Source organism: Euleptes europaea, chromosome 6 (assembly GCF_029931775.1).
Source record: "Euleptes europaea isolate rEulEur1 chromosome 6, rEulEur1.hap1, whole genome shotgun sequence".
NCBI classification, from domain to species: domain Eukaryota; kingdom Metazoa; phylum Chordata; class Lepidosauria; order Squamata; family Sphaerodactylidae; genus Euleptes; species Euleptes europaea.
Window position 1 is genome coordinate 6,537,475 of NC_079317.1, and position 23,819 is coordinate 6,561,293.

At 46.5% G+C, this 23,819-nt stretch overlaps 1 protein-coding gene across 1 annotated transcript; it reads right to left on the reverse strand.

Annotated features, from left to right (window-relative positions):
- Nucleotides 1-8,976: 8,976 nt before the first annotated feature.
- GMFB (glia maturation factor beta) lies at nt 8,977-19,335 on the reverse strand. The gene is made up of 7 exons (XM_056851153.1): nt 19,321-19,335; nt 18,471-18,567; nt 16,592-16,641; nt 13,487-13,536; nt 12,523-12,608; nt 10,385-10,458; nt 8,977-9,232 (listed from the first exon to the last, which is right to left on the reverse strand). The coding sequence occupies exons 1-7, from the start codon at nt 19,333-19,335 to the stop codon at nt 9,161-9,163; spliced, it is 444 nt and encodes a 147-aa protein (XP_056707131.1). The 3' UTR covers nt 8,977-9,160.
- Between the last annotated feature and the right edge of the window lie 4,484 nt (nt 19,336-23,819).

Consider the following 23,819-nt stretch of genomic DNA (forward strand, 5'->3'; position numbering starts at 1 on the left):
TAGTATTAATAGTGTCATCTAGATCAGATTAAAAGGTATTCTTCCATTTTTCCCAGTTTTAATTCATATTCACAATATTTCATCCAAGCCTCCCATTCCCCCATAAATCGAACATTGTCTTTTTGATTTAAAGTAGCTGTACGTTTTGCCATTTCCACCAGTTCAAACATTTTCATAATCCAGTCTTTTTTCCCAGGGATATCTGCCCCTTTCCATTTTGCTGCATAGAGCAATCTTGCAGCTGTTGTAGCGTAAATCAAAGAGTTTGGACTTTTGCCCTTTTTGACTACTGCAAACAGACTAACACGGCAACCCACTGTGAACTATCATTATATAAACTACGTCCACTTTCAATGCACCTTAACGATCATTTGCAAGTGGATTTTGCCCGTTCACGCAGTACAATTGTGAATTCCCTGCATTGTGCAGGGGGTTGGACTAGATGACCCTGGTGGTCCCTTCCAACTCTATGATTCTAAAATCCACTTGCAAAGTGCATCGAAAGTGCATTATTTGGGCTGCGTGACAGTGCCCCAAGACGAGATGCCCAGGATACTGGAATTCCTTAAGCTGCACGAGAGCTGTCCCGTTCCCGGTCTGGGATGTTGGCTCCCAGTCTGTGTCCGACCCAGCGGCTCATTGGCAGGGCCTCTGCTTGGCATGCGGGAGGTCCCAGCTTCGAACCCCAGCAGCTCCAGTTAAGAGGGACCAGGCAATGGGCGATGGGAAAGACTTCTGCCTGAGAACCCTGGAGAGCAACGTATGAGTAGACAACCCTGCCTGAATAAGTATACAATACTCTTCCTGATGGACCAAGGGTCTGAATCAGTATAAGGCAGCTTCATTTGCAACAAAAAAAAGTGTGTGTGTGTGTGTGTTCAGTGGCATGCAGTCACTTCTGATGTATGGCGACCCTGTCCTCCAAAACGTCCTGTCTTTAACCGCCTTGCAGACTGAGGGTCGTGGCTTCCTTTATTGAGTCAATCCATCTCTTGTTAGGTCTTCCTCTTTTCCTGCTGCCTTCCACTTTTCCTAGCCTTATTGCCTTTTCCAGTGAGTCTTGTCTTCTCATGATGTGACCCAAGGAAAGCCTTGAAGAGGGGGGATTGCTTACCTGTGGCTCCAACAATTAGATTAAAGGGTAGGGGCCGTGGCTCGGTGGTAGAGCATCTGCTTGGCATGCAGAAGGTCCCAGGTTCAATCCATGGCATCTCCAGTTCAAGGGACCAGGCAGGTAGGTGATGGGAAAGACCTCTGCCTGAGACCCTGGAGAGACGCTGCCGGTCTGAGTAGACAATGCTGACTTTGATGAACCAAGGGTCGGATTCAGTATAAGGCAGCTTCATGTGTCCTCCAGATCCTCCAGTGGATGCTACTGCAGCTTTAGAAAACTCTAATTTGAATGATGGCACAGTAACGATCCCTGCCCTTGTACAAACCTATGGAGAGACCACACTTGGAATACTGTGTACAGTTCTGGTCACCACACCTAAAAAAAGAATATTGCAGAGCTTGAGAAGGTGCAGAAAAGAGTTACCAAAATGATTAGGGGACTAGAGCAACAGCCCTATGAGGAGTGGTTAAAACGCGTAGGGCTGTTTAGCTTGGAAAGAAGGCGGCTAAGGAGAGACATGATAGAGGTCTATAAAATTATGCATGGGATGGAGAGAGTGGACAGGGAAGAGCTTTTCTCCCTCTCCCATAATACTAGAACGCGGGGTCATCTGCTGAAGCTGGAGGGCGAGAGATTCAAAACAGATAAAAGGAAGTATTTTTTCACACAACGCATAGTTAAATTGTGGAAGTCCCTGCCCCAGGATGTGGTGATGGCTGCCAGCTTGGATGGCTTTAAGAGGGGAGTGGACATATTCATGGAGGAAAGGGGTATTCATGGCTATTCGTTATAATGGATACTAGTCATGCTGCATACCTTTTCTCTCTAATATCAGAGGAGCATGCCTATCTCAGCCTGCCCTATCTCACAGGGTTGTAGCAAGGATGGAGGAGAGGAGAATCATGTGCCCCCCTTGGCGGGATATAAATAAAGTAAAAAAATAATAATTTTAAAAATATTCTGGGTCTGAATGCCACAGCTCAGCTATTACTGGGAGCTAGATGGAGCATGCATGTCACTCCCATTCTGCAACCATTCCACTGTTTGCCCATCAGTTACCAGGTTCAATTTAAAATACTGACTATCACATACAAAGCCCTTCATGACGGGAAATACTGCCCTATGAGGAGCAGTTAAAACGCTTAGGGCTGTTTAGCTTGGAAAGAAGGCGGTTAAGGGGAGACATGACAGAGGCCTATAAAATGATGCAAGGTGTGGAGAGGGTGGACAGGGAGAAGCTTTTCTCCCTCTCCCATAATACTAGAACACGGGGTCATCTGCTGAAGCTGGAGGGCGAGAGATTCAAAACAGATAAAAGGAAGTATTTTTTTCACACAACGCATAGTTAAATTGTGGAAGTCCCTGCCCCAGGATGTGGTGATGGCCGCCAAGTGGGAAGGCTTGAAGAGGGGAGTGGACATGTTCATGGAGGAGAGGGCTGTCCATGGCTACTAGTCAAAATGGATACCAGTCATGATGCATGCCTGTTCTCTCCAGGATCAGAAGATCACGCCTATTATTTTGGGTGCGGTGGAACACAGGCAGGACGGTGGTGCGGCTGTCGTCTTGTTTGTGGGCTTCCTAGAGGCACCTGGTTGGCCACTGGGTGAACAGACTGCTGGACTTGATGGGCCTTGGTCTGATCCAGCAGGGCTTTTCATATGCTCTTATGTCCCCGACAACTCCAAGGGCAGGAGTTCAGAGGTGTGATGGGCTCTAGCCGGGGGGGCTGGGGTGGGGGTGGACGAGAGAACAGAAATGTCATTGTCCAAGCTCTCCATGCAGTACGAGCTGGATATAAGCCAGTCTCTCTTCCCCTAAGCTTCAACAGAGGAAAGTTCGTCCACAGCTTATCCCGCATATTACAAGAAATGTCCAGAGAAACATACAAGATCGATAGGTTTTTATTTGTTAACATTTTTTTTATCATCCTCTATACCAAGACAAGCACCATGCTTAGCAAAACAAGATTTAAAAAAAATCAGTTGAAAATAAAACATGCAAAGTCATCTCAGCAGAGTGTTAAAAACGTGTCAAGGCGAAGCACCCCATGGCATTATCTGAGCCTTTCTGGAAAAAAAATCAGCCTTGCTAAATCATAAAATGCAAAGTTGTGCCTCGTAGATCCGCCTAAGGAAATAGTTCCACGCTCTATTTCCTTGAGGACTGCTGTGTTCTTCCGATAGGTAGTTAGGCTGCCGTTGCTATCTGTAGTGTTGTTCGTTTTTTTGGGGGGATGGGGCTGTGAGAGGGGATGGCACCTCCTGGACAGCGCCCATGCCCTCACCAACTGCAAGCACAACTCCCACCCACCCCGACATTTTTACTCAGGAACGACTGTAGCATAATTCAAGTGTTTAAATAAGACAGTAACCATACAACAACCGCGCAGACTGTCTTTCGTCAGAGGACTGGACCTTCTGCCAGAGGAAAGGGGTTCCTCTGGTGGAATGAATCTGCGGGATCCAACCCAATACAAGTTGTAGCAAGGGGGATTATGGGAGGGATACTGGTGGGTGGGGAGAAATTAATTACCTCCAGCTTCGACAGCACACACACATGAAGCTGCCTTATACTGAAACAGACCCTTGGTCCATCGAGGTCTCTACTGTCTACTCAGCAGTATACTAGTTCACTGGTTCACTATAACCAGCTTGCACAGAACGAAGAAGGCAGGTCCACACATTTTAGGCTTAAACAAATTATGATATCCAATTAATTTGTTGCATCTAAAAAGTGCCACGGAAAATTATTTCAAAGTTGCCGTCTCTGGGCCCAGATAAGGGGACGGAAGAGATGGAACGCCGTCTTAGCTTGCACTCCAAACCCAGATTAAGCAGGGTGTGCTGAAGAATTTTACTTACCGTTAACACCACTGCCACAAGTTTTGCTTAAAACGTGGTTAAGGCAGCTGGCCCTGCCCTGGATGGCCCAGGCTAGCCAGATCTCGTCAGATCTCAGAAGCTAAGCAGGGTCAGCCCTGGTTAGTATTTGGATGGGAGACTGCCAAGGAATACCAGGGTCGCTACGCAGAGGAAGGCATGGGCAAACCGCTTCTGATAGTCTCTGAGCACGACAAGACACAGGGACAAAAGCGCGATGTGTCCCGCCAAGACGGAACTGCAGGGAGCGAGGCTGTGCAGAACCCTGCTAGTAGATCTTCAGCGCTTCGAGCTGATGCTGTGTTTAACAGGATGCCTTTTAAAATGAACACAATATTTTAAAACATTTTCTTGTACACATACTGAGATAGACACCCTCATCTGGCAGTATCTGGTCTTCATTCTTCGGGCATCTGGTCTGATTATCCCATTTATATGAGCTGGGCAAAAGCCAAATCTGGCCCCGCCCACTTTCTAAATACACTTGACGGGCGCCACATTGAGGAACATGGGATTAACGTGTGGCAAAGATTTTTACACCAAGGTAGCTAAGGATATATTTAAAATCCCCCTTTGCCATTAAAAAATTAATTTTAATGTCTTGGTTATAAAAAGTATTGGTTTCTTCCTGGAATCTTGACTGCCTCTTTCTCCCTCCCTATCCCCCACCCCAAGAAAGTGGATTTTGGGGGGTGAAGGGGGGGGGGAAGCAGTTGTATACGTCAACCACATTAGGACAGACAGTTCTAAACAAACAAGAATTAAAAAGTAAAGGCCGGAATGTGATGTCTGATTACACAAGAAAATTGTCATTACTTTGGAAGAGATGCTACAGATCTGTCCAGTTAATGATCATGCTTTCTATCTGATGCACGGAGCTTTGCTCTGATACAAGAGCAGAACACAGCCACAGGATCCAACCCTTTGTGCGTGCACGTTTCCCCCCCCCCCAGGGGTCTACTCTGAGGAACAGACACTGCTCCAACATTAAAAAGTTACTGACCAAAAGCTCAATAAAGGCCCCCTAAAAGTTTTTTTTGTTTCCTTTTAAAAAATTCTGAGACAGGGCCATGTTTTATTATTGGTACTGGCGGCACCGTGATTCGCACTGACGGCCCAATGGCTGTGCCTGGGCAACAGGCAACATAGATTACAGGAACAGGCAAATGGGTTACCAGCACGAGCCAACCACGACCCAGTTAAGGGGATGCCCACCACCCTTGCCACAGAACAACTGGGCCACGCCGGGCAAGAACAGGGTACGTACATACGAGGAAAGGCCTGCCCCTTCTTTTTACAAGCCAGGGGGAAACAACTTAAGTCCCACGGGCTTTTACTGGCCACCAAGTCAGGAATGGCAATTGGGCCATTTATTTATTCATATCCCAACTTTCTCCCTACTTGGGACTCACAGCGGCTTAGAACGCACCTTCTCCCCTCCACCCTTTTTCTCACAACAACCCTGAGAGGTAGGCCTGGCTGAGAGGCTGTGACAGGCCCAAGGTCCCCCAGCGAGCTTTCATGGCAGAGTGGGGACTCGAACCCCGCTCGCCCAAGGTCCGCGTCTACAACCCTATCCACTATGCCCACTAGCCACTGCAGTGGCTGGGAGGGGGTCAGGGTTCGAGGCAAAATACTCTTCTGCCCACCAACTCCTAGAGATAGACTACCAACAGGCCTCTGAGGAATGGGTCGCCTCTAAACGACCAGGGCATGGCAAGAAGGCAAAAGAAGAAGGAAGAGGAAGGGAGGAGAAAGAGGAAGAAGGAGGAGAAAGAAGAGGAAGAAGGAGAAAGAAGAAGAAAACAGAAAGAAGAAAAAAGAAGGAAATAGAAGAAGGAAAAAGAAAGAAAAAGAGTTGGTTTTTATACCCCGCTTTTCTCTACCTTTTAAGGAGAATCAAACCGGCTTACAATCACCTTCCTTTCCCCTCCACAGACACCCTGTGAGGTAGGTGAGGCTGAGAGAGTTCAGAGAGAACTGTGACTGGCCCGAGGTCACCCAGCAGGCTTCATGTGGTGGAGTGGGGAATCAAACCCGGCTGTCCAGATCAGAGTCCACCGTTCCTAACCAATACACCTCGCTGGGTCTCAAGACGGTGAGCTGCTGTGGTGCAAATCAGGAAGGAGCCCTAGGACGCTTATCCCTTTCTATAGGCAGGGCTTGGTGTAACTCCATATCAGAGAGAAATAGTGTTATGAGCCCAGACAATACGCAATGTGTGTCATGAACAGCAGGATTCTGCAACGGGGATAAGGAACACACATTTGTGTTAAGTTGTTCTGTGTTGTTGTTTTTTAAACAGGGTCATGCCCAAGGGGACAAGTAGTTAAGCAGGGCACTGAAACCCATAATGCCCCCACCCGTTGTAAAAAGCCCTCGCTTCTAAAATTTCAGCAACCCTACCCTTTTCAAAGGCGGCTTGCCAACAGCGGCTAGAAAAGCTGCTTTGAAGAAGAAAAAGCAAGCGGGCGGAGAGTCGGACGGCTAAATTCCAGGCTGCTGTGCAATCCAGCACAAAACCGGCTTGGCCCTGGCAAAACATGAAGGGACCGAGATCGGAGTTGCTCACCAGGCAAAGGAACCTGCTTTGATCATGATGCCATGAGCCATGGAACATCCCACTTGTAGCTGAAGTGGGGAGGGGAAGGAACAATAAGGCCGTAAGATATAAAGGTGGAATAAAGGTATCGAGTTAGTGGGCGAACGGCAGCGAGAGAATTGCTGACAATCCACTGAGTCAAGACTTTGAGTCTAGCAGGCACCTTAAAAACCAACAAGATTTCCAGGGTATGAGCTTTCAAGAGTGAACACATGAAGCTGTCTTACACTGAATCAGACCTTCGGTCCATCAAAGTCTGTATTGTCTGCTCAGACTGGCAGCGGCTCTCCAGGGTCTCAGGCAGGGGTCTTCCACATCACCTTCTTGCCTGGTTTCTTTAACTGGAGATGCCGGGGATTGAACCTGGGACATTCTGCATGCCAAGCAGCTGCTCTACCACTGAGCTATGGCCCATCCCCTGGGAAAGCTCCCTTTGTCAGATATGAGCAGGAATGGAGATCTCTGGGTCCTTATATCCCAGTCAGAAGGTGGGAGGGGGTGTCGCAAAGAAGGGAGACAGGAATCAAAGGTACAATGCAAAATGTAATCTGCTTGATTAGAACAGGGGAGAAATGCTGAGGGCTGAGAACGTAAGGAATAGAAGAAGAAAAAGGGTTACGCCTTCATTCCTTGGCATGGTGGCCCTGTTCCATCTTGGCCCTTCGATGAGAGCTCCAGTTACAGAAGAACTCCAGTATCATGTGTGGTTAAGAACATAAGAACCTAAGAAAAGCCCTGCTGGATCAAACCAAGGTCCACCAAGTCCAGCAGTCTGTTCACACAGTGGCCAACCAGGTTCCTCTCGGATGCCCACAAGCAAGACAACTGCAGCAGCACCATCCCGCCTGTGCTCCACAGCACCTAAGATAATAGGCATGCTCCTCTGATCCTGGAAAGAATAGGTATGCATCATGACTAGTAGCCATTTTGACTAGTAGCCATGGATAGCCCTATTCTCCATGAACTCCCCTCTTAAGAAACATAAGAAAGGCTCTGCTGGATCAGACCAAGGCCCATCAAGTCCAGCAGTTAGTTCACACAGGGGCCAAGCAGGTGCCTCCAAGAAGCCCACAAACAAGACGACTGCAGCAGCAGCAGCATCCTGCCTGTGTTCCACAGCACCTAAGATAATAAGCATGCTCCTCTGATCCTGGAGAGAATAGATATGCGTCATGACTAGTATTCATTTTGACTAGTAGCCATGAATAGCTCTCTCCTTCATGAACATGTCCACTCCCCTCTTCAAGCCTTCCATGTTGGCAGCCATCACCACATCCTGGGGCAGGGAGTTCCACAAGTAGGAATGGAGATCCACAGGGATCTCCATTCCTACTTGTATCTGACGAAGGGAGCTTTGGTTCTCGAAAGCTTATATCCCAAAAATCTTGTTGGCCTCTATGGTACTACTGGACTCGAACCCAGCTCTTCTACTGCAGATCAACACAGCTACCCACATGAAAGATTTAAGAAACGCAAAAGGGGGTGGGGGGAAGGCACACAGATCGAGAAGTGCTTGTATATAAAAGACAGAAGAACAGAAGAATGCCATCATGAAACCTACAGAGAAAGACTTCCGGAATGACTGCAACCAGGATGTTATCGAGCCCTTAAGATTTTTATTTCATTTTATTTCTTAAGTTAGTTTCTAGCGGTCTAAAAACGCTACCTGCTAAACACACAAAAATAGGCAGGTCCAAACTTGTGACACCCCCCCCCCAAACGGAATGATGTCGACTCCGGATCAACAAAGATCCTCGCTGGAATTCCAAAGCAGTCAACGCCCTGGAAAAAAAATAACTGGACTTGGTAGAATTAAAATGTTGCGGGAGGCCGGGGGTGCCTTTGTCCAGCTCAAAGAAAACTTCCACCAACACTCTTCCCCTCCGTCGAAGAGGCCCACAGTTGTTAGCGGAGCAAATCGGCAGGATACAGCCCGGCTCCTCCAGCAACATGATCATTCTCTCGTTCAAGCCAGGTTAATCAATTCGTTAACATCACTTCCACCTGTAAGTCCTTAGTATGCATTATATGTCCATTCCCCCCCAAAAGAAGGATGCATTTGTAGTTTTAGGAGACAGGGTTACTCTTAATTCCCGGACCGTGAGTACTCTCTAGTATTCTCTAAACAAACGCGAGTGAAATGAGAAGGACTCGCGCCAAAGGACCCGTTTCAGTGGGGCTTGCGCCGGAGATGTTCCTTTGGGGGATGCTGCCCCCATACCTGTAGACAGTTACAAAATTCTGAATCTAGCTATTATAGAAATATTAGTCACATGAGTGCAAAAAACAAACAAAAAAACTGTTGTCCCTGCGAAAAAGAGTTCTTCCCTTTTGAACAGTTACCGAGAAAAGGAGCAAAGGGTGTGGTGACGCAGGAAGAGACGCTTCCTCCCCCGAAGGGCGTATAAACTTTGCACGCACAAAAATATATATGTACATACACACACGCACGCACCACGCACGGCAGGAAACAACCGAGAAGTACAGTGCAGTCTTTGATGGTTGTTAAAGGATTCGCGTCTGGTTCCAGTTCGCACCTGGACGGAACGCCGGATTCGGCTTTCAGTGGAAATAGCCCAGCTTCTCCCGGAGCCACTCTTCGGTGAGGTCTTCTGTGTTTCTTATTTCGAATACCTTTTTGGGGGGAAACAGAAAAAGGTATATAGCAACTGCGACACCATAGGCCCGAGCTCCAGATAGCTTTGAACATAAGAAGGCCTTGCTGGATCAGACCAAGGCCCATCAAGTCCAGCTGTCTGTTTGCACAGTGGCCAACCAAGTGCCTCTGGGAAGCCCACAAGCGAGACGACTGCAGCAGCATTGTCCTGCCTGTGTTCCACAGCACCTAATATATTAGGCATGCTCCTCTGATACTGGAGAGAATAGGTATGCATCATGACTAGTATCCATTTTTACTAGAAGCCATGGATAGCCTTCTCCTCCATGAATATGCCCACTCCCCTCTTAAAGCCTTCTAAGTTGGCAGCCATCACCACATCCTGGGGCAGGGAGTTCCACAATTTATGCTTCTGCCACAAGAGGCAAATCAGGGGTCTGCAACAGGAAGAGGGAATTAGCGGATGTTACCCCATCCCTTCTGTTAGTGGAAAATTTAGTTTGTGTCCAACCCAGTACTACTGAGGGACAGTGGTGGCAGCGGACAGACTGGTTCTGGCCCTCTATGGCCAGGGGGTAGGGACGGCAACATATGAACCAATTCCAGCCCTCTATGGCCAGCGGGCAGGGATGGCAGTGAACGGACCGGTTCTGGCCCTCTATGGCCAGCGGGCAGGGACAACAGCAAACAGATCATTTCTGTTCTTCCATGGGCAGGGGATAGTGATGGAAGTGAACAGACCGGTTCTGGCCCATTCAAGCTGTCAGAGCAGGAAAGAACCAAAAAATAAAGAGAGATGCTAGTCTGGATCAGGAACCACCCAGGATCAGGGCACCAGCTCAGCCTGCCGCAGCAGCTATCAATTCAGACATCGATCGAACCGCAGAGATGGAAAACAGCAATATCGATCACATGTAATATCGATCACATGGGGCAGATCAGTCCAAACCGGTCAGCGGGCCAGTCTGCAAGGGAAGCGGCTGGATACAGCCCCAGAAGGGAAGGCAAAGGCATCGACGGAGGGCCGCGGGAGTCAGGTTTTGCCCCGAGCACGATTCGACGTGCATCAGTTGCACACGACCCCGAATGCAGCTGCGCTCGAATGGTCAGGCTTTCTACTGCTGCAGCAGGGAAGGCCTGGCCATTGCAAGGGGCCCACACGACGTTACCTTTGTCAGTTCAGCCGTCTGGACTAACTTATTCTTGCTCCCGGCGTACATCATCTGCTGCTCGGGCTTGCAACCTAAAATTGGGGGGGAGGGGGGAGGAGAGAGAAGCAAAGCAAACTGCATTAGGCAGTCCATAAGCAAAGCAAGCTGCATTAGGCAGTCTGAAAGTCGCTCTATCTTTTCTTTCCCTGACAATGCAATTGTGTACATCAGGTGAGAATCTGGGAGTTCGTTGTCACTAGAGATTTCGCTTTGAGCCATAGGGAAAGGTGGGATATAAAGGCTTTGATACAGGTTGCGTATCTCTTATTCCAAACGTCCGATATCCGGACTGACCCGAAAACCATTATTTTTGAGCTGCCACGCGGGCATTACTCACAGGCCCTCAGCAGCACGCCAATTTGCTTTCTGGTGGTTCAAGGTACACAAAATTATTAAAAATACTGTTTAAAATTACATTCAGGCTATGTGTATAAAGTGTATATAAAACATACATAAAACATAAATGAATTTCATGGTTAGACTTGGGTCCCATCCCCAAGTTATCTTATTATGTATATGCAAATATTCCAAAATACGATCCAAAAAATGGACCACTTCTGGTCTCAAGCAGTCCAGATAAGGGATGAAGAAGAGTTGAGTTTTACATGCCAACTTTCTCTACCACTCAAGGGAGAATCAAACTGGCTTACAATCACCTTCCCTCCCCCTCCCCACAATAGACACCCTGTGAGGTAGGTGGGGCTGAGAGAGCTCTAAGAGAACTGTGACTAGCCCAAGGTCACCCAGCTGGCTTCATGTGGAGGAGTGGGGAAACCAACCCGGTTCATCAGATTAGCCTCCGCCGCTCATGTGGAGGAGTGGGGAATCAAACCCGGTTCTCCAGATCAGAGTCCACCGCTCCAAACTACCGCTCTTAACCGCTACACCACGCTGGCTCTCAGAAAGGGCAGGTGAAAGCTGAAGGATTCGACTCCCTTTTAAGCACTACCTTACTCAGAGATGCTTACAGAAAACACAGGGCTGTACACTACCGCTCTGCTCAAAGATGTGCTTTCCTCTGACCCTTGTGTGTCAGAAGAGCTCGATTAGAGTCCAGGAGGACCTTAAAGAGCTTCCCCTGAATTTGCCACCTGATGCTGAGATTCAGAGGTTGACTGCCTCTAAAGGTTCCCTTTAGCCACCATAGCTACTACACCACACTGGATACTCAACCTATACATGAAGCTGCCTTATACTGAAATCAGACTATTGGTTCAACCAGTCAGTATTGTCTACTCAGACTAGCAGTGGCTCTCCAGGGTCTCAGGCCGAGGTCTTTCACATCACCTGCTACCTGGTCTTTTTTAACGGGAGTTGCTGAGGATTGAACCTGGGACCTTTTGCATGCCAATCAGATGCTCTTCCACTGAGCCACAGCCCCTCTCCAAAGTAATATTCAGAAAGTACACAGAACTGCCTTATATTGGATCAGACCCTTGGTCCATCCAGGTCAGTACTGTCTACTCAGACTGGCAGTGGCTCTCAAGCATAGGTCTTTCACATCACCTACCACCTGATACTTTCTTTAACTGGAGATGTCGGGGATTGAACCAGGGACCTTAAGCATACCAAGCAGAAGCTCTACCACTGAGCCACAGCCCCTCCCTGATACATAAACAGAAGCGTCCCAACACAGCCGCCCATTCCTTTTTGTGGCTTTTGGAAGCTGTGTGTAGCGCCCAGCCAAGCAACAGGCCGATTTCGGTATGTCTGGTTTTCCTTGCGACTGGAATCTCTTTCCGCCTCGGACAGCGGACAGCTTCATTAGTGGTTAAGAGCGGTGGTTTGCAGCGGTGGAGTTTGATCTGGAGGGTTTGATTCCCCACTCCTCCACATGAGCGGCAGACGCAAATCTGGTGAACCGGGTTTGTTTCCCCACTCCTCCACATGAAGCCAGCTGGGTGACCTTGGGCTAGTCACAGCCTTCTCAGCCCCACCTACCTCACAGGGTGTCTGTTGTGGGGAGGGAGAGGGAAGGTGATTGTAAGCCGGTTTGATTCTCCCTTAAGTGGCACAGAGAGTTGGCATATAAAAACCAACTCTTCTTCTTCACACATAAGACAGACGTCAGATCAGTTTGCCTGAGCCCAGCTTACCAACAGGACTGGAGAAGATGAAGCAGAGGGGATAGGAGACTCTCCCATCGTCGTGCTGGTACTTGTAACTATAGACGATGAACGTTTTCCGAAGGTTAAGGAAAGAAGCACAAGAGAAAGGCAGGCTCCTTGTGACAGGAATGGGGGAGGGAGGGAGGTGTCTTTCTTTGTGGCAAGCTCTCTTGGACCAAGGGTTCATAAGAACATAAAAAGAGCCATGCTGGATCAGACCAAGGTCCTTCAAGTCACACAGTGGCCAACCAGGTGCCTCTAGGAAGCCCACAAGCAAGACAACTGCAGCAGCACCATCCTGCCTGTGTTCCACAGCACTTAATATATTCGGCATGCTCTTTTGATCCTGGAGATAATAGTTATACACCATGACTAGCATTCATTTTAACTAGTAGCCATGAATACCCCTCTCCTCCATGAACCTGTCCACTCCCCTCTTAAAGCCTTCCAAGTTGGCAGCCATCACCACATCCTGGAAAGCAACCTGGTAACCAGTTCCCACCACTCAGGGATCTCCTGAGAACATCTAGACTGACCTGCTGAAAGGTATCCTTCAAGTACATAATCAATAACTAAGTAACTGGGTAGAAACCCTGGAAAAAAAATAAGTGCTTGTGCTAATTAAACTGTTTAGAGTAAGAGGAGGTCACTCAAAATAAATTATAGACTAGGCTACAAGAAGTAGCATAATAAGAAGAAATAATTGATTTAAAAGCATTAAGAGGTATTGTATTTTTCTACTAGGCGGTATCAGAGTTGTCGTACAAGGTTCAAGTTATCGTAGATACTGCTCGAATATAGCACCCTTTAGAAGGTAGGATACACTATACATATGGGTTAACGTTTGTTATTGTGTGTTTATGCTGTTTTAGTTCATAAAATACATATATTTTAAAAAGGAAAGGACTTTCTTCTGGGAAAAAGATGAAACATCACTGCCCTGAAAGGATATCGAGGCTGCCTCTCGGGAAGTTCATCCTTCAGTTCATCAGGAGAAATGCCCTGGAAATGTTTCAAAAGAGGAAAAAGAACGTGAGCCGGAGCAGCGGTTAGTGGGTCAAACTGAGAGACCCAGGTTCAAATCCTCATAGCGCCACGAAGCTCGCCAGGCGAGCTTGGCCCAGTCTCTCCCTCTCAGCCGAACCTACCTCACAGGGTCGCTGTGAGGATAAAAACAGGGAAGTGAGAACCCTCAAACCAAATCATCTTTATTACAGCCGAAGGCCAGCATAAAATATAAAACATACATCCTGTAATAAAGCCATACAGTTCCCACTTATAACATCTCCACCTTTGGGCCAGCTAAGGGTGGGGTAAAAGGGTAATAAAATAAAGTAAATCTCATCCATGCTTGCTAGTCTGAAGATTTATCCGTAAGATCTTTGTTCATCATTAATGCCTTCCGTTTCCAACAGACATCAGAGCAAAATTTTGCTACAGAGTGTGAAATAAAAGTCACCCTATCTTCCAGTAGATATTCTACCAAAGAGGCCTCAGAGGTGTAAGGGTATACAAATGGAGAGGGCAGGGGAGTAATTAAACGATTTCTAGCATCATCATAATGTTCACAATGGAGTAATATATGTGCTAGCATCTCCACCATATCTATAGAGCAAGAACATTTACATGCCTCTCTCGGGCGATTAAGAAACCTTCCCAAAAGTACAGCTGATGGGAGGGCATCAAATCGGGCCCTAGAAAAGGCCCGTCTTAACATAGGGGAAGAAACTGAGGTTAGATAAGGGGAAGTGGGAACCGTGAATAGTGAGCTCCTTGCAGGGAAGGGTGGGATAAAAAAAATGGAAAGAGAACGTTTTAAACGAGTAATGTTTAAAACACAGCACAAATTTGTGATGGATAGAAAAGGCTGCTGCAAGCCAGGCCTGCATTTAGGGATATCAGTACTGCTTAGGAAGGCTTAGAGATCATTATAACATGATCAGTCGCCACTAGGTTCATCTTAGGCTGTTGTCTTTCATTAATAGGGTTTCAATGGAGGATTTATGCTGACCGAAGGAGAGGGCAAGTTTCACTGACTCCCGTTATATCCGAGACATAGAAACATGGAGCTGGAAGGGACCTCAAGGGTCATCTAGTCCAATCCCCTGCACAGCATAGGAAATTCAAAACTACCTTTCTCCCCCCCACACACACACACACAGTGACCCACTGCTCCATGGGCAGAAGATGGCAAAAACCCCTACAGGATCCCTGGCCAATCTGGAGGAAAATTCCTTCCTCACCCCAAAGTGGCAATCAATCAGCATGACCCGGGGCCTGTAAGAAAGGGCCACAAGAGTCAAACACTGACGCAACCCTTCCTGCCCTCCCTCTCATCATCTGCCTAAGTTCACAGAATCAGCCTTGCTGACAGATGGCCATCTAGCCTCTGCTTAAAAACTTCCAGGGAAGGAGAGTTCACCAATCCTCCCCTTCAACGGAGGGCATTTATTCTCGCTGGGCTTAATGCCCTTCCTTCAGAGGTACTAAATGGTAGGTTTAAAAATATCCCTTTTGAGAAAAGACTATGTGTATGTGGCCTGAGCCAATACGATACGCTACAGCATATAATCATAAACTGTCATCTGCACGATGGCCCTCGCAAGAAAACAATTTTACCCTGGACTGATAAAATGAAATCTAGCCAAGAATCCTTCGTATGCCGGTTTTTAATGATTGAGTCTATTCCTGAAGTCACTTCAAAGGTGGCGGAATTTCTGGTGGAAGTTGTCAAGATAAGGACCAAAGTTTAAATTATATTTAAATTGAAAATGTATGGACAAATAATTTTGTGCACTGCTTATGCTATGTTTCTGACTATATGCCAATAAAGGTCGATTGTTGTTGTTGAGAACCCACCACCTCCTGAGGACGCCTGTTCCACTAGGAATCGCTCGGTCAGAAAGTTCTTCCTAATGTTTAGCGGAACACTCTTTCGATTTAATTTCAACCCATTTCATACCACAGCACAAGGATCCGTACCTCCTCCCTGACCACTAAAATCCAGTTCAGGTCCCCTTCAGTTTATGGCATTTGAGCAGGCGTCGCCCGTATGTTTCCTCTGATCTCTGAAACACTGCAAGGCTGCGAACTGATCCAGCCAATGTTTGTGTGTGAAGTGCCGTCAAGTCGCTTCCGACTCATGGCGACCCTATGAATCAATGTCCTATTTTTAACAGCCTGGCTAAGGTCTTGCAAACTGAGGGCCGTAGCTTCCTTGATTGAGTCGATTCATTTCTTGTCAGGTCCTCTTTTCCTGCTGCCCTCAACTTTTTCTAGCATGACTATCTTTTCCAGTGACTCTCGTCTTCTCATAATGTGACCAAAATACGATAGCCTCAGTGTAGTCATTTTAGCTTCTAGGGTCAGTTCTGGCTTGATTTTATCTACAACCCACTGATTTGTTTTTTGGCAGTCCGTGGTATCCGTAACACTCTCCTCCAACACCACATTTCAAAGGAATCTACTTTCTTCCTGACAGCTTTCTTCAATGTCCAGCTTTCACACCCATACGTAGTAATAAGGAATATGAGAGCATGAATTAATCTTTGTGGCCAGTGACCCAGCCGATGTTTACCCGCTCCCTATACTCACAATGGGATTTAATCCCAAACCTACGAAGGACTGTCATCTCCATCCACGTGGTAACATTATTACCCCACCCTCCTTCCAAACAACAGCGCACACACAACTATGCCCTCTTCCTTTTTCTCCTCACAACGATCCCGCGAGGTAGGTGAGGCCGAAAGAGAGCAGCTGGCCTGAGGGTCTCTGAGTGAGTTTCGTGGCACAGAGGGGGGAACTTGATCAACAGCGCACAGTACAGAGTGCTCCACCCGTAAGGCCAGAGGGGCTGTCAGCACAATAACTTTTGAGGTCTTAAAGCACATACGGGCGCCCTTCTCTGAAAGCTGCGCTCCCAATCAATGCTTTCATCACAACTCCTGTGCTGCTGAGCCACTCGCGCCAAATCGTCATTTTGCATGCAGTTAACGGTGTACTGAAAAGAGGAGGATATCCTTTTGTCTGTAAGAACACAGATTTCGCAGCCACCAACCTCATGTTCTTCGTCCAGAACCACCAGCTGCTTATCCTTGTCGATCTTCACTATAACAAAGAGAAAATTAAAGAGATGAAGAAGAGTTGGTTTTTATATGCCGACTTTCTGTACCGCTTAAGGAAGAATTAAACCGGCTTACAATCACCTTCCCTTCCCCTCCCCACAACAGACACCCTGTGAGGTAGGTGGGGATGAGAAAGCTCTAAGAGAGCTGTGAGTAGCCCAAGGTCACCCAGCTGGCTTCATGTGGAGGAGTGGGGAAACCAACCCGGTTCACCAGATTAGTGTCCACCCCACCGCTCATGTGGAGGAGTGGGGAATCGAACCCGGTTCTCCAGATTAGTCTACTGCTCCAAACTGCCGCTCATAACCACTAACCATGCTGGAACAGTACACTCGTGAGGATGACAACGCTACCCCTTCCGCTTACTTCCTTTTTCTAAAACACCTCCCCCCCACCCCACCGCCAAATGGGGAAGAGGTGCAACGGACAACTCCAGAACTCAGCATGGCCAATGGGGGAAGAGTCCCATCTCTTGCTTCCTTACTGACGCTTCCGAGGGGCAACTCAATTGCAGTATTTCAGTAGCATCTTCAGCAATCTTATCAGAGCGGATTGGCCATTCTGGCCTCCGGGAAATGTACCAAGGGGCCAAAGGCCTGGGGAGACACCCCACCAGCAATGGGCCCACCCGGACCCTAAGTAAACGACAGGCCTATCCTGGCCTTCCTCCCTCCTCGAGGGGTGGGGCTGGGGCATATGGGGGGGGCAAGGCCAAGGCAGAGTGGGGAGTGGATCTTTTCCAGGGCCGTTTTTTCTTCTCCGTCCACCCTCCCCGGTTCTTAGAACATAAGAAAGGCCCTGCTGGATCAGACCCAGGCCCATCAAGTTCAGCCGTCTGTTCACCCAGTGGCCAACCAGGTGCCTCCAGGAAGCCACTAACAAGACAGCACCATCCTGCCTGTGTTCCACCGCACCCAAAACAATAGGCATGCTCCTCTGATATTAGAGAGAATAGGTATGCAGCATGACTAGTATCCATTATAACGAATAGCCATGAATACCCCTTTCCTCCATGAATATGTCCACTCCCCTCTTAAAGCCATCTAAGCGGGCAGCCATCACCACATCCTGGGGCAGGGACTTCCACAATTTAACTATGCGTTGCGTGAAAAAATCCTAAATAAAATCCTACAGTACACATGAAGCTGCCTTATTTGGTCCATCAAAGTCAGTCTTGTCTACTCCGACCGGCAGCAGCTCTCCGGGGTCTCAGGCAGAGAGGTCTTTCACATCACCTACTTGCCTAGTCCCTTTAACTGGAGATACCAGGGACTGAACCTGGGACCGTCTGCATGCCAAGCAGATGCTCTACCACTGAGCCACAGCCCCTCCCCTACTACTAGTAATATGATTTTTTTTAAAAAAATAATGCTTTAATTAACTTCAGCAATCCTAAGCTCTTTAAATCAGCCATATTGCACCACTGCTTTATACTCCGAGCTCTTTTCCTGCTGCCTTAAATTTTTCCTAACATATATTGTATTTTCCAGTTACTCTTCCAGTGCAATCCTGTGCAGAGTTACGCCAGTCTAAGCAAACGGAAATGACTGGGCTTCGGCTGGAGCACCTCTCCTTAGGACAGTCTTGTAAGCCACCCAAACTTAAAGACCAAATTCAAAGTCACGGTCTTACAGCTTCAGTGGTCTTAGACTGGAGTAACTGGGCACAGGATTGCACTATTTGTCTTCTCATAACGTGAAGAAAGTACAGTAGCCGCATATGAGATGCTTTGCTCCTATACCAGCAGCCGGCGTACACTTCCAGCCCCCACAAGACCAAGAAAGTTCTATTGCCGGCATCTGTCATTCTTACTGATAATGGCAGCGTTGTTCGTTTCTTTGCGGAAGCGGAACTTCCTCAGCTTCTCCACAAGGTCTTCCGCGACGTCACAGACCACGAGGGATTCACTCTGAGGGGAAAAGAGGAGAGGGGAAACAGAAAATGCGTCAAAACCCAGACACATCCTTCACCTCCCAAACGTTTTGAGTCACGGAGCACTTTTCAGGAGATAAATTCGTCACGGAGCGCTAATTTTCACCTGGCTCCTATATACTAAACCGGATGCCAGTAGTATCGACGATGGAAGGTAGTTTAAGCATTTGGACATAGAATCATAGAGTTGGAAGGGACCACCAGGGTCATCTAGTCCAACCCCCTGCACAACGCAGGAAATTCACAACTACCTCCCCCACCCACACCCAGTGACCCCTACTCTATGCCCAGAAAATGGCCAAGGTGCCCTCCCTCTCATGAACTGCCTAAGTTCATAGACTCAGAACTGCTGACAGATGGCCATCCAGCCTCTGCTTAAAAACCTCCAGGGATGGAGCACTTACCACCTCCCGAGGAAGCCTGTTCCATTGAGGAACCGCTCTGACTGTTAGAAAGTTCTTCCTAATGTCTAGATGGAAACTCTTCTGATTTAATTTCAACCTGTTGGTTCTGGTCCAACCTTCTGGGGCAACAGAAAACAACTCGGCACCCTCCTCTCTGACAGCCTTACAAGTACTTGAAGATGGTTGTCACATCCCCTCTCAGTCTTCTCCTCTTCAGGCTAAACATACGTAGCTCCTTCAACCTTTCCTCATAGGACATGCTAAACATCAAGTTTTATTTCATTCAAAAAAATTATTTTCTCCACTAATTTCTACTCGATACTTACCCACACGCTGTTCATGGCTGCAAAAATTCGCAATTTTGAGATTGTCACATTAATTTTATTCATTTTTCTTTCCAATCTCTTCATGGAGCACGAGATGTTTCACGGCACACCAAGTGCTCCGTGGAGCACAGTTTGGGAGCCGCTGGACTAGGATTTAGGTGACCCAGGTTCAAATCCCCAGTCCGCATGAAGCGTATTGGATGACCTCGGGCCAGTCACATACTCTCAGCCTGGCCTATCTCACAGGGTTGTAGCAAGGATGGAGGAGAGGAGAATCATGTGCCCCCCCTTGGCGGGATATAAATAAAGTAAAAAAATAATAATTTTAAAAACTTTCTGGGTCTGAATGCCACAGCTCAGCTATTATTGGGAGCTAGATGGAGCATGCATGTCACTCCCATTCTGCAACCATTCCACTGTTTGCCCATCAGTTACCAGGTTCAATTTAAAATACTGACTATCACATACAAAGCCCTTCATGACGGGAAATACTGCCCTATGAGGAGCGGTTAAAACGCTTAGGGCTGTTTAGCTTGGAAAGAAGGCGGTTAAGGGGAGACATGATAGAGGCCTATAAAATGATGCAAGGTATGGAGAAGGTGGACAGGGAGAAGTTTTTCTCCCTCTCTCATAATACTAGAACACAGGGTTATCTGCTGAAGCTGGAGGGTGAGAGATTCAAAATGGATAAAAGGAAAGTATTTCTTCACAGAGCACATAGTTAAATTGTGGAACTCCCTGCCCCAGGATGTGGTGATGGCTGCCAAGTGGGAAGGCTTGAAGAGGGGAGTGGACATGTTCATGGAGGAGAGGGCTGTCCATGGCTACTAGTCAAAATGGATACCAGTCAGGATGCACACCTATTTTCTCCAGGATCAGAGGAGCATGCCCATTATATTAGGTGCTGTGAAACACGGGCAGGATGCTGCTGCTGCAGTCGTCTTGCTTGTGGGCTTCCTAGAGGCACCTGGTTGTCCACTGTGTGAACAGACTGCTGGATTTGATGGACCTTGGTCTGATCCAGCAGGGCCTCTCTTATGTTCGTATGACCTTAGATCCTCATATCTGCAAGACTGTCTCCCCACCCATGCACCGCTGCTGCTATAGCTTCGCTCATCGGAGCAGGGTCTTCTGTAGGTACCAACCTACAAATGGGCAAAATCAACAACTGCTGTACACGTGACTTCTCCATCCTAGACCCCACCTTGTGGGATGGCCTCAGGGCCTCCGAAAGGAATTTTATGAGGTGGTGCAAAAATTGTTTCAGAGCTTCTTTCCTGCTCCCTTACCAACTTTTTTTTAATCCACAATGTTTTTAAGCATAAGCTCAAAAAAGGTACAGAAGGTGAGGTGGAATGGAGCTCTTCACTGATTTTCTGCATCTGAGGCATTCTGCTCCTATGTTCCCTCCCACAGGATAAAGAGTGAAAAGAGGGGTCAGAGAGAAGAATGCACATTTGAACATCTTTATATGCTAAAATGCAAATGAGGGTGGGAAATCACACTTGAACATCCTTTTATGTATACTACAATTCTGCAACGCGTATAAGATGAAAGAATTATAAATCAAAAGTTAAAAAACAGGCTTTGTATTTACTTTAAAATGAGCTTTCCTTGAATTTTTCGTGAAAAGTGCATCAAACCAATTGTTCTAGCAGTATTTAATTCTTTACTCAGCCTGGCCAAATCCACAAGATGTTCTTGAGACACTGTTGACCTTAAAAATGCTTAATACGCTTGAGTTTGCTAAATTATCTCTCTACAGAAGAAGAGTTGGTTTTTATATGCTCACTTTTTCTACCACTTAAGGGAGAATCAAACCGGCTCACAATCACCTTCCCTTCCCTTCCCCACAACAGACACGCTGTGAGGTAGGTGGGGCTGAGAGAGCTCTAAGAGAGCTGTGACTAGCCCAAGGTGACCAAGCTGGCATCATGTGTAGGAATGGGAAAACCAACCGGGTTCACCAGATCAGCATCCGCTGCTCACGTGGAGGAGTGGGGAATCAAACCCGGTTCTCCAGATCAGAATCCACCGCTCCAAACCACCGCTCTTAACCACTACACCACGCTGGCTACAGAAGCTATTGTTGCTGGAATGGTTAAAAGAATTTGTAAGCTGACACAAACATTTGGAAACAGGTCACCAAGTCTCTATTCCATTAATATGTTCAACAGATCCAAAGGTTTTAACTGTGCATTTCCAAAAATTTGCCTTATGTACTTGTAACGGACAAATGCAGAAAGAATATAGAATTTTCCCATTTGAAATCCATATAGACTTCATATGTAAGGAGAAAACAGGTTTTTCAGAAGCCTGACTCTCAAAGGAAATGACTCCGCTTAAATGTTTTTTGTCAAGGAGCTGCAGATCCGTCCTTGACTGATTGCCCTCTTAGAAAAGCGCTTGTTTCTGAGAATATTCAGAGGGACCTTGAAGCCGGTAAGCCAGTCTGTTCTCCACTGAAACGCAGGCAGCATCAAGGTGTTTCTGACTTTTGCTCTATATTCTGATAACATTTGCTGGCTGAGAGCTATGATGTAACATTTGCTAACTGAGAGCTATGATGTAATGAAATTACACAATGTGATGTTATATGAAAGTTAAGAAGATCTTTTAAAGGTAAGACAAGAGTCAAATAAATCGTATTCTTAACAAGGAGAGAATGATGGGTAAAGTTATATTTAAAGAAATATCATAAAGCCATAAACTGACTGTTTAGTACATGGCCAGGTCACCAAATGACCTAACAGGTAATCCTTATAAGGTGAGAACAACAACGCTGCTGCTCGAAGTTCTGAAAGTGCTGATGCACTGGAACAATCTCAAGATCAGATCCGACCAAGTACTGTCAAGAGTAGGGAAGGATACTGATCTTGTAAGGTATAAAAGGAGGAGCTTCCTAGCTGAGAATTAGAGTTCCTAACAAGTTGATACCCATTGGCCTGAATGGATCTCTCCATCCCTTACCTGGGATGTAAAAGCTTTGAACCTTAATTCTTGCGTGGATTGGGGCTCTCAGACCTTCCATATGGGTTAAGACTTTCTTGCCTAAAAATCTCTCTGTTTAGTCCTTGTGTGGACTGAATACTTACAGATTTCTCCAACATTTACAAGTCTTCCTGTGAGACTGGAGAACTCCCTAAAAGGGGGATTCTTTTCAAGATAGCCAGCCCTTGCTAGGACTGGATGCCTGAACTGAATGCCTACAGACTTCTCCATCTTATAAATAAGATTCTTTATTCAGCCTGGCCAAATCCACGAGATGTTCTTGAGACACTGTTGACCTTAAAAATGCTTAATACGCTTGAGTTTGCTAAATTATCTCTCTACAGAAGAAGAGTTGGTTTTTATATGCTCACTTTTTCTACCACTTAAGGGAGAACCAAACCGGCTCACAATCACCTTCCCTTCCCCTCCCCACATCTTATAAATAAGATGGAGACTCTTAGAATCCATCAACCTTTGTGTGGAGTCTAGGAGTTTAGATCTTTCCATATTTAATATGGAAACACTGAGATCTCGTTTATTCTAGCAGGGATTAATGGGTTTTCACTAAGATCTATCTAGCCTTGTACAGGCCTCCCAGTCCTGACGGACATGGAGATTGTAAAACCTTATAGCTCCCTTCACACAGGTCTCTTCAACCCTCCAAAGAATTGAAGACACTAGGAGCTTATACTCTGAGCATGCATCAGAGATTTCCCTAGCTAACAGAGAGTATTCTGAACATTCTCTGAGCATGAGCCAGAGATCTCTCTAGCTGACAGAGAGACCTCTGAACTCAGTTCTTACACAGGACTCTGACATTCACATAGCTTTAAGCTTTGCCTAACTTTCTAGTTCTGACACAGCAAAAGATGGCATGCATATACATATAGAACTCCCTGATCTTAGCATAGATCAGAGGCCTTTCATAGGCTAAAAACACTTAGAGATTTCTCTATGGTTTCATGAACCTAGTCCTGGCATGGACTGAAAATATGAGTTAAGGGCTCATGACTTCAGCTCTGACATGAACTCATGGGACCAGAGATTTCTCTAACCATTGTATACATCAAACACTAAAATAACACATAGAGGACCCAAAAAGGTCTATTTTATCCTTAACATGAATTAGGAACTTTTCAGATCTCTCTAGGCCCTGCTGTGCTGGGGAGGTTTGCAAATGATGTAACTAGGTGAAGTATGTCTTATATTTTATGATATTATAGGTATTTTGAATTAAGATGCTTTTAACTAAATTAAATCTTATTCATCGTACTAACCGTTTTTTACAAGATTTCTGTAACTTATATTTCCTGAATGAAATATTATTACTGGTTGAAGGTTTGAACTCTCATATAGAGGAATAGAGATTGCTTGCATACATGAACATGTTAAAGACTCATAATGTCTGAACTTTGTAACCATTTACATGCATATATATTATGTAAAATAAACTGTATATACATTCACATCCTTTTTATAATTTATTGGAGCACTTCAAGAGAAAGCTT

Bases quoted from the DNA above. Each gene is read 5' to 3' on its own strand.
- GMFB (XM_056851153.1), bottom strand. The intron at 16,642-18,470 runs GTAAGAATGACA...TCTTTGTTATAG, and splicing joins GAACAACGCTGCCATTATCA to TGAAGATCGACAAGGATAAG. The intron at 9,233-10,384 runs GTAACGTCGTGT...CCCCCCAAAAAG, and splicing joins AGACGGCTGAACTGACAAAG to GTATTCGAAATAAGAAACAC.